Source organism: Orbicella franksi, chromosome 6, assembly GCF_964199315.1.
Source record: "Orbicella franksi chromosome 6, jaOrbFran1.1, whole genome shotgun sequence".
NCBI lineage: Eukaryota > Metazoa > Cnidaria > Anthozoa > Scleractinia > Merulinidae > Orbicella > Orbicella franksi.
This window is the reverse complement of record NC_138150.1, coordinates 2,025,001-2,035,000: the sequence shown is the minus strand read 5'-3', so window position 1 is coordinate 2,035,000 and position 10,000 is coordinate 2,025,001. Positions and strand designations below refer to the sequence as shown.

At 38.4% G+C, this 10,000-nt stretch overlaps 2 protein-coding genes across 2 annotated transcripts in view; one reads left to right on the top strand and one right to left on the bottom strand.

Annotated features, from left to right (window-relative positions):
* LOC145491338 (acyl-CoA synthetase short-chain family member 3, mitochondrial-like) overlaps positions 1-10,000 on the top strand; it is a 16,012-nt gene that overhangs the window by 1,304 nt on the left and 4,708 nt on the right. Inside the window, exons 2-12 of the mRNA XM_081470506.1 lie at positions 160-304; positions 581-664; positions 1,092-1,196; positions 1,630-1,761; positions 4,490-4,630; positions 5,044-5,124; positions 5,218-5,313; positions 7,420-7,530; positions 8,149-8,189; positions 9,044-9,147; positions 9,785-9,880. Coding sequence (XP_081326632.1) covers positions 160-304; positions 581-664; positions 1,092-1,196; positions 1,630-1,761; positions 4,490-4,630; positions 5,044-5,124; positions 5,218-5,313; positions 7,420-7,530; positions 8,149-8,189; positions 9,044-9,147; positions 9,785-9,880 — 1,136 coding nt within the window. The remainder of the gene's footprint in view (positions 1-159; positions 305-580; positions 665-1,091; positions 1,197-1,629; positions 1,762-4,489; positions 4,631-5,043; positions 5,125-5,217; positions 5,314-7,419; positions 7,531-8,148; positions 8,190-9,043; positions 9,148-9,784; positions 9,881-10,000) is intronic.
* LOC145489273 (uncharacterized) lies at positions 5,326-6,756 on the bottom strand (the record flags this gene model as incomplete). Its single annotated transcript, XM_081468235.1, has 3 exons — positions 5,326-6,277; positions 6,339-6,355; positions 6,459-6,756. Coding segments are annotated over 3 exons (432 nt in total), but the record flags the coding sequence as incomplete, so codon positions are not given.

The following is a 10,000-nucleotide window of genomic DNA, read 5'->3' as shown; positions in this document are numbered from 1 at the left end:
ATTACCATGGCATGCAGGGGTTGTGGGAGGGGACGGGGGGAGGGGTGTACTCCCCAAATTTTTTGCAAGGGTTGTGGGACTCAACCCTTGAAACCTGTACCCTATTTCAGACCGAAATCTTTGATTTCCTGTTTTCTAACATGTACAAATTAATTGAAGGTTTGTTGGTGGTGAGATGAACACCTGTTATAACTGCCTTGACCGGCACATTGAAAGAGGGAAAGGAAGACATACAGCTTTGATTTATGACAGTCCACTGACTGGCAAGATAGAAATGTATTCCTATCAAAACCTACAGGCCTTGGTAAGAACTGAGCCCATACTTGTTTTCTTGCTTGATACCACAAATTATTAGAGAAACATGATAGAATACTTGGGTTTGAGCATAGAGTAACTGCAGTGAACTCCTGCTAGTGAAGTTTGTATCGAAACAGAAAATCCATCTTGTGTGTCTGTTACCTTCACCTAGGATTTTAACAGAGTTTACTAACTTGCTCCCTTGCTTAAACATACTTGCTTTTTACTGTCTTTGTTTTGTTCCATTGTGTAATGTTTACTAAATTTGTGAATTCTATTTTAGGTGGCAAAGTTTGCTGGTGCACTTGCACAATTAAATGTTGGAAAAGGAGACCGAGTTGTGATTTATATGCCAATGGTTCCTCAGGTATAAATGAATAATACCCTCAGTAATGGTGCACCATGTTCCATTGATTTCAGCAAGCTTGAGGGTAAATATTTAACTTATCACCTAGTGCTGTAGGTCTGCAAAGAAGTACACTTGTAAAAGGTCATAGCTGCACGCATTGACTGCCTTTATGCTTTTCAATTCTTGCATCTATTGCCTGCCCATCCCAATAGGTATGCCATAATTGGAAACCTGGGCTGCACCTAATGTCAAAGCTAGACAAAAAAATATTATGCTATTTTAGATGGAGTTGGCGTTTTCACTCAGTTTGGCAGTAATTATCATTACTATAGCAATGAAACTTACTTGCTCTATGGACACCTGCTTGGTGCTGTCAACTCTTTCTCTTTGGCAGTTGTTAATAATCAGATCAATATTTTAATTATTAGTTCTGGGTGTTCTCTAGGCTATTATTGCCATGTTGGCTTGTGCTCGACTTGGTGCAGTCCACTCTGTTGTGTTTGGGGGTTTTGCTGCTCAGGAGTTAGCAAGGAGAATTGAGCATGCTGAGGTAAGTAAAGAAAATTTCATGTAATGTTTATTACTTTTTGAAAAAAAAAATTTTCTTCAGTTAGTTTCTTATGGATTAAATTTCACTGTTTTCATTGATGTTTGTTGTTGGTGTCCGTCTGTCTCGGTAGACAATGGACTTCTGCGCCATGATTTAGTTTGTGGTTGAGTAGCAGTGCCTGATCAGCAGGCTCTGTTGCAGTTGTCACAGGTGAAAGTCGCGCCTGGCTTTAAGGGCAAGGAATCTGCCCTCTGCCGTCTACATGATTACTGATACATGATTACTGTAAAATATAACAAAAGAATATATGGAAGTTTGTTCTTTAAGTTAGTGTAAATAATGACATTATAGTTAGCAATTTATCACAGTATGCAAAATATTAGATTAATAAATATTACTCATTTATTTACTAAAATGCATTGTCATCATGTAGCCACGTGTGGTAGTGACTGCATCTTGTGGTATTGAGCCAACCCGTTTAGTGTATTACAAACCTATTTTGGATGAAGCCATCAGGTTGTCCAGCTACAAACCTTCAACTTGTATTGTGTACCAAAGAGACCAGGTAATTGTCAATCAGATTGGTTTGTTTCTTCCATTAATTCCCGTTGAGACTTCCTGCCTCAGTATAAAAGTATAGCATAATTAAGTGCATTGTAGAGAAATAAAATGTAGCAAGTATGTAACTTGTACGTTTATGCAATTTATCTTTAACAAGAAGATCTGTTAGATCTTAAAACCGCGCTTTTAAAATTTAACTATTTTCATTGATTACTGTAGACATCACATCACTTGATCAACACAGACTGTACTATTGCACCATCAGTCGTAGCCGTTGCGAAATCTCCGATGACGTAATAGTGTTAATCTGGAACTTTCTTTGGGATATGTATGGGCATGAAGATACGAACACTATTAACAACAGCTTTCTTTCTTAAAAGTCAAGTTTAAATTTAATCTTTTCCTTGAGTAAAGGGCTAGCAAAGAAGTCACACGAGTCACATAAGTCAAGAATTGCGTTATCGACGGCTATCTTTAGTACGGTGGTTATTTCCCTACCAATGACATAATCATTGCATGTCCTGACATGTTCTTTGCTTGGCTTGCAAATATTTCATTTTCCTTCCGATCTATGAACTCGCTGCGATGAAAGAGCCAAAGAATTTACTTCATTTGCCTAAAACCACAAGAAATACTCGCAAACTTGCAAATAAATTAATGACCGTCGCTTCTGGCGAAATAAACTTCCAAAGTAAACACGATCTTATTAGTCACGTAGCGAAAGTGAAAGCTGCAACGTTAACGCATTCGATGGCTGACGTAATACCTTTTTTTAGCGTATTTATTAATCCCTTTGAATCCAACGCTTCGATAAAACCAAAAGAAAATATATTTTACCCACAACAAAGGAAACAATATCCGTAAAATTATCCGTGTATTAATGTTTTAACAGCTTCTGGCGGAAAAAACATCACACGTTGCGTGACTCGGAATTTGGCCGAGCGGAGGTCTGCGTCTGGTCACCGACAAAAAAAAAAAAAATAAACCACGGGTAAACCTAGAACCGCGCTCGGCCCATGGCCGCGCGGTTAATAAAAAAAGAGCATTGTAAGTCAGCCAACTGTAATTTAATTAGCGTGATTGTATTATAATACATGTATTGTGACTAGTGCATGTATAAATAGTGTAAGTGTAAGTAGTGTAAGGAGCAAGTACAGTGTAAGAGTAAATGTAAGTATAATATTAGTGCTGCAAGTAGTGTAAGTGTTCGTCTTGTAAATAAAATTGCATAATTTATAAAAATAATAATATTTTTTCCGCAGGTATCAGTGGCGGTTAAGTCTTGCAGTGACTTCCCCAAGCTTCGTTTTCGCTAATTTAGTGGCACTATTTAACACTCTTTTATGCCTCTTCTTGTCCGATCCAGCACGTGCCGGCAGAGTCGGCTCGTAGTGCTGGGGAGATAAGTAAGGCTTGGGAACTGTCTACACTCTAGCATGATGCTGACTGGAGGTCAGCTCGTATTGCCGTTTAGAGTTACGCTACTAGGACGCGCAAGCTTTTGGCCTCGCCAACTTGTCCGATCCAGTGCAGAATTAACTGCTGGGGAGATAAGTTTGGCATTTGGTCATGCAATGGAAGTTCGTCTGTCATGCCCATTGCGGAGTGGTGTTCCCCACTTTACACCATAGAATGCCTGTTTATTGCTTGTGTTTGTTGGGATAATTAAAGCATTACTCCCTAGGAACTGCAACATTAATATAATATTAGTGCTGTAAGTAGTGTAAGTGTTCGTCGTGTAAATAAAATTGCATAATTTGTAAAAATAATATTTTTAAAAAAGTAGCCTCTTCCAGGCATTCAGTTAATTGGGTCAAAGTGCAAAAAAATAGCGGAGCAAAATAAAGGGGAGAGAGGCTTGGTACAAGAAGTGAGCATTTTCTTGTGTTCCCATGCTCACTTCTCCCCTGCTTTTTTTTGCGTCATTTTTCTCCCTGCGCCCCAAGAGGAAGAGAGGCAATTAATTGAGCAACAAAGGAACAATAGCATTTAATTAAATAAAAAGATCCAGTGGATAACACCATAAGGGTAGTAATTTTAAACTGGAAACACATGAGCAAAAATATGAAGTATTGGATACGTGGATGAAAATACAAATTAGCCTCCATTTGGTGCAAACATATGCTTGGATATTTGTCCTCGGACATTATCTGTTCTGAGAAGCAAACAGTTTTCTGAGAACATCCCAGCATATTTTTGTGCCAAATGGAGGTTATAATTGGTGTTTATTGTCCTTGAAATATTTTTTGCAACATGTGCGATTTTGAAAATTGGGGAATATCGCTTGGATATTCTCCAGTTTTAGCTGGGGCATATTCAGTCGTGACGTGTTTAGACCAATCTTGTGCAAGCGAAAATGTCCAATGGATTATAAGAAATGATGTAGAATTAATCAGTGCATAAAATAGGATGACTAACCCTTTCCCTTCTGCCTCTGTAGCAGCCAACTGCAGTATGGGTCATAAACAATAAGTGAATTCATTTATCAGCTACAGGTTACACATTATTGTCATTTCTGAAACTGAATGTCTGAATGGTTGTGTCTTGGTGAACAGCCAGGACAATTTACTGCAAATACACAACAACCATATATTAACTTACAAACTATTTCTTCAATCAAAATAATAGAGAACTTCAAAATAATAATTATTAATAATAACTAATAATAATTAATAATTTTTAATGATAATTATTTTGTTTTCATCTAATTTAAATCTCATTCTTTTGTTCAGTGTTCGGGTGACATTGTTCCAGGGCAAGACATCACATGGGATCAAGTGATGGAGAAAGCACGTCCACATGACTGTGTCCCTGTGATGTCAAATGATCCTTTGTATATCCTATACACATCTGGTACCACAGGGGACCCAAAGGTACAATGTGCATGACAGCTTGAATGAAGAAAAGTTTAGCAAGCAGTTCCTAATTTACAGTTATCAAGTTGACATGTTTTCTGCAGAAGCGTGGAAGGCATTTGTGTAATTTAAGTAGTAATTAAGAGGAAGAAATAGTACAAAAAAATTTTTGACAGTTTGTTTAAGCACAAGGAAAGCGAGACCCATGTGAAATTAATGTATGTCACATAGAGTTAATGTGTCCAAATGTATGTAGGCAAGCTAAATTATCATTTTATGGTTGTGAAAGTTGCTGACAAATCTTGCTGTCACTAGGTCTTGTTGATTGGACATAGACTTAGTTGCGGTTGTTACAAAACTTGAGGAGCAGATGTCTTTGATCTCATGTAAACGAGATATATTTATTTTTTCTTTTTTATTGGCTTGCTCAGGGTATTGTGCGTGAGAATGGTGGCCATGCTGTAGCCCTCCATTGGAGCATGAGAAATTTGTATGGCATTAATCCTGGAGAGGTAACTAAACACAAAATGTAATAACACTTCCTGTCATCGCTATCTGATAATGACTACATTTACACTAGTTTGATTTCTCTTGCCTTTTTCCAGGTCTGGTGGGCAGCCTCTGATCTTGGCTGGGTTGTCGGTCATTCCTACATTGTTTATGCTCCTTTGTTGTCAGGTTGCACAACAGTTTTATTTGAGGTAAATGTACTACTACAAGATATTTGCTGGTAATTTCTTCTCTGTTAGTTTACCACTCTGTTTGTCAGTCTGTCTGTCAGATATACAGATGTGTACATTATATTTGGCCTTTTCCTAATGCTAGCCTGCATATGCAAACAATTCACATCTGTTGTTTCTGATGTTCTCAGAAACAATTTAAAAACAGACGGAGACGCAATTCTTGAATTTTAAATTGAACTGCTTGGTATTGCCACAGCCTCTGATCCAGCAGTCTCTAGTGATCTTCACTGACCAAACTGAAAATCATTTCTTCACGTTATATTTAAACTAAACTTGTTAGCTAGTTGTGTTGTATGGGAAATCTGATACAGATGAACTGCAAATTCTGTGAAGAAAGTGTGTTGTTTTTGCTACTATTTTATGTGACATGGTTATGATACGCCCATGCCACAAGCAGTTACATGAATGAAACCTCAACTACCCTGGTTGCAGAGTTTTGTCAATAAAAAGTGAGCTATGAAGTGGCAACAATGAGACACAAGTAGCAGCATTCAGTACAAAGGTTTGACTAAGTGAGACCCAAGTCATGTGCAACGGTTGTAAGAGAAAAATACTAAGGATAATATAGTACAGACAGTATAGACAGACAGTACATTACTTTCCATCACCGTCTAAAAATATTCAAGTCTCCTTTGTGAAAGTACAAAATATCAGTAAATGACAATTATACAATTATTCAATATTCGGGCACTACGCTGCATTTTAGACCAGTTTCAAGAGCTTGGCATTGTAAAATCTTTTACCATCTTAATCTTTTAATAATGTTATGTAGCTTAATGATATTTGTACTCTGACGGTTTTCTGGTTAGTGAAATCTTTGCTGATTAGCCCAGTTCTTGTTTACTTGAAGTTGACTTCTCAGTAACTGGATGTGCTCTCTTGTGTGTCTGATAGTTGCTAACACTTCTTTATTGACATATCTCTGTTAAAAAAAAGAAAACAAAAACAAATTAAAAAGATCATCACGAGAACAACTGATCAACCACTTGTGAGCTTAAATCTATGTCGTTGTGTGTAAAAAAAAAAAACAGGCATGGTTCATTTGCAACTTCAACAGCACATTTTTTTTTCGCTGTAAACTATTCATTTCTATAGATAGTTACGAACCTTTTTAGCCTTCCTTGCAGCCTTTCTCTCCTTCTCTCGTTCGCCTTTTGAAGCACTTGTCTCTTCTGTGCTACTTTCGTTTGGTGACGACGGGAAACTATACACATCGGGCTCTTTCCCTTTCTTTGAGAGTGACTGAACGTGATCTTGAGTAGCGTTAAGCGGCTTTATAATTGTTAGACTGGGACAACAGTACATTGTTCGTCGCTGGAACTGAAGAACTGGCTCCAGTTTTTTCATCATTCCAGAGCTTATTAATGGGGCAACTTTCTGGAAACAAACGAGTGAGAAACATTTTCATTGCGAATGGACCTCCTGTTTGTACGATTACGTACAACACGAAAGTTTACAAAATGTACCTTAAAATTCCCGGACACCGTTCTGGAAGAAGTTCCTTTACGTCCTGGTTTTGCAGAGGGCATTACTTCTTTTCTCTTCAGTTGCTATAGCATAATGCAGAGTACAAAATAAGCTAAAATGTCCGCGGTATTTTCAACGCTATAAACTTTACTTCGCACACTTTCCCGCCCAAACTGACACCAGCAGTGCCGCCAACCAACACCGAGGATAAGGGCCTGAGACTAGCTGATGATAAGCGGGAAATCTTGTAGAAATTTCGCTTTCTGACCCATGAAGATCCCTCGTGAAAAAATCACGGCTTTTAAAATTCTCACTGATTTAACTTTTAAAACTATTAGAGTCATTCCAACAAAGTGAAAATTCCCCCACAAGTATCTCTCAGTAAAAAGTAATCGGGTGCCGTCAAAGTCATTTCCTTAAAGTTTAATTTGATTAAAGTTTCATTCAAGACGTTTGTGGCATCCGAGGGAAGGAAAGGAATAAATTGCTGTGGGGTGACAGAAGGAGGAACGGAGACTATATGCGAATGATGAGTGGGATCATTCAATGAGCCTGAAAAAACAGCAATCGAGGCTTTACTTTTGTTAATTTTTTTAGGGTAAGCCAGTGGGAACCCCAGACGCCGGCGGATTTTTCCGAGTAATTGAACAACACAAAGTAGTCAGCATGTTTACAGCTCCAACAGCTATCAGGATTATTAGGGCTGAGGTAAACTTACAGACGCTTTTCCTTGTCTTGGGGTCTAGATTAAGCTTTTACGACTTCAATACACACCCGCCCAAAATCAGTATTTTACAAGCCTTGGGATTTCAGGATCGATGGGGCATACCCCAAAATGTTTCAATTTGAAAATTAGAACCTAACTGAAAACTGTTATACCAGAAATACTAACCATGCCAAAAAGTAGAAATTATATTGAGGTACCTGTACAATGTGTTTGCCTTCATTTCTGTTGTAAAATTCATATTTTATTTCAATTTGTTTTTATTTTCTGCTTCTCCAAAACGGGGATGGCTCACAACCCAATGCAACCCCTCTCCCTCCTTAATCCGCCGCTGTGTGTTTATTCTATTACGAACACTTTGTTTGACCGGCGAATTTTGTTACAAAGGCTAGTTTCCTTACGATCACTGTCAAAAGGTTCTCAATCACTGTGATAGCGATTATGTAGGGAGCAGAACGATTGCAGCAATCTTAACGATCATATGAATACGTTTAAACCAACCGGTGTCGGGGGAAGGGGGGAGGAGGAAAGAAGAGAGACCTTAGTAGGAGGGTATGTCTGGGCATGGTTTCCTAATTGCTTCTGGTTTTATTTGTTTCCAGGACCCAAACTGTGAATTGATAAAAAAATATGATTTGTCACAGTAAGTCTGAAGTTTTCTTGTCCTCGAGATAAGAAGAATTACTGCTAGGAAGCGTTGAAACGTTGTCTGTGTAGCTACAGTCAGAGATAGCCAGGCCAGAGGTAGACTAGCGACATGGCGGGTAGGCGAGTTATAAACTTAGTTAGAGACACAATGGTTTTTCTTACAGTTGAATGCATAGAAGTCAATTCAATACGAAGTCCTTCATTGTCGTAGTTAGCCGGCAATAGCAAATCCAAAAAACTCCTGTAGCCATCTTTTTATTGGTTTTCCATGCTTCTCTACCAATCAAAGAACAACAGCTGCACGTGAATTTTATCGGCACGCGGCTACGTTGACATCTTGGCGCGCTTCACAGCCACTTCTCCCAGAACAGTTAGGTTTTTGATTGACCTAGTAGGAAACCGACCTAATGGTGTGACCGTGAATTTATCAAGTAAAAAAACCCAGCTCCTTGTTTTGTTGTGTTTCTCTTGTGAAAGGAAAATAACAAAGATCATCGTCCCGGAAAATTTCATCGCAGAAGCCCAAAGCTTAAAGTTTCACTCAGATAAACTTAATGGGTCGCCAATCACGGATAGACAGAGAAATAGACATAGAGAAAACAATTTTTCTTGGATAGTTTTGTCCATGGGACTTAGTTCATTGTTCCCTCTCGTTTAGATAGCCATGATTTAAAAAAAATATAGATATTGATAATATAGGTAGCGTTATCTTGCCTTCTCGAGTAGTCAATACCACGGATAAAGATTTATTTCATCTTTCCCGCTTGTGTAGGTAGCTATGTTATAAAGACTATTGTTTGTGTGTAGTACTACCAGAATGCAAAACACCTGTTTTATTGCTCTTGTTAGTTTTCGTGACCTGTTTGTCGCTGGGGAACACATGGACAAAGATACCATGGCGTGGACTAGGAAAGCCATCAGTGCACCAGTGTACGATAACTGGTGGCAGACTGGTACGGTGACATCGGATTTTTTAACTGATTTTTTTGGCTAATTTGGTAGTATACACGACCTGTCAAGCTTTATAGCTTTAATTCTTATCGTGTTAAGATAAAGGTTTTATGTTTATGTTTACTCGGTTATCAAGGAAATTCACCTCAGCATCAAGAAAAACAATTTTCTTAATACATTTTGCTGTTTCACTGTGTTATGGTCTGTTTGCCATTTGCTTTAAGCATATTGCATCTGGAATTCTACTTAAGTTATTTGTAACGGAAAGCAGACCTGTCAAATGTATAGCATCAGTGTTTAAAGACACTGTTTTGCTCCGTTGTAGGAAAATAAAAACACTTAAGCTCACTTAATCGTCAATACGGAGATCATGCCGTTTTACTATTCGCCGTCTTTATAGACCAAAAACACTTAGCTCGCGTAGAGTAAGCCGTTTAATCTCGATATTTACCGTAGTTTGATTCCCTTTAAGTAAGTATTCCTGTTTTTTTTTTTCGAATCGATGTCTGGGCCAGACGTCCTGACTCAGTCTTTACTCCACCCCCCACAAATTCCAAATTTATTCAAAGCTTGGAATGATACGGGTTTCCGACCCTTAACATCCTTATTTACAATTCTGGTCCCAATGTGTTGCTATAGAAACTGGATGGGCCATTACAGCACATGCGGTAGGCCTGGGTCGACCTATGGATGAGCATTTGCAGACCACTGGCAAAGCAGTGCCTGGATACAATGGTAAGAAAATGACAATTTTGACATGAGGTACGGCGAACTGAGTTTGTTATGGAACACAACTTGTTATCGGGCCAATGAGGTGTACAAAGCAAGCCTGCCTTGATCTGGTTTGATCAAGAG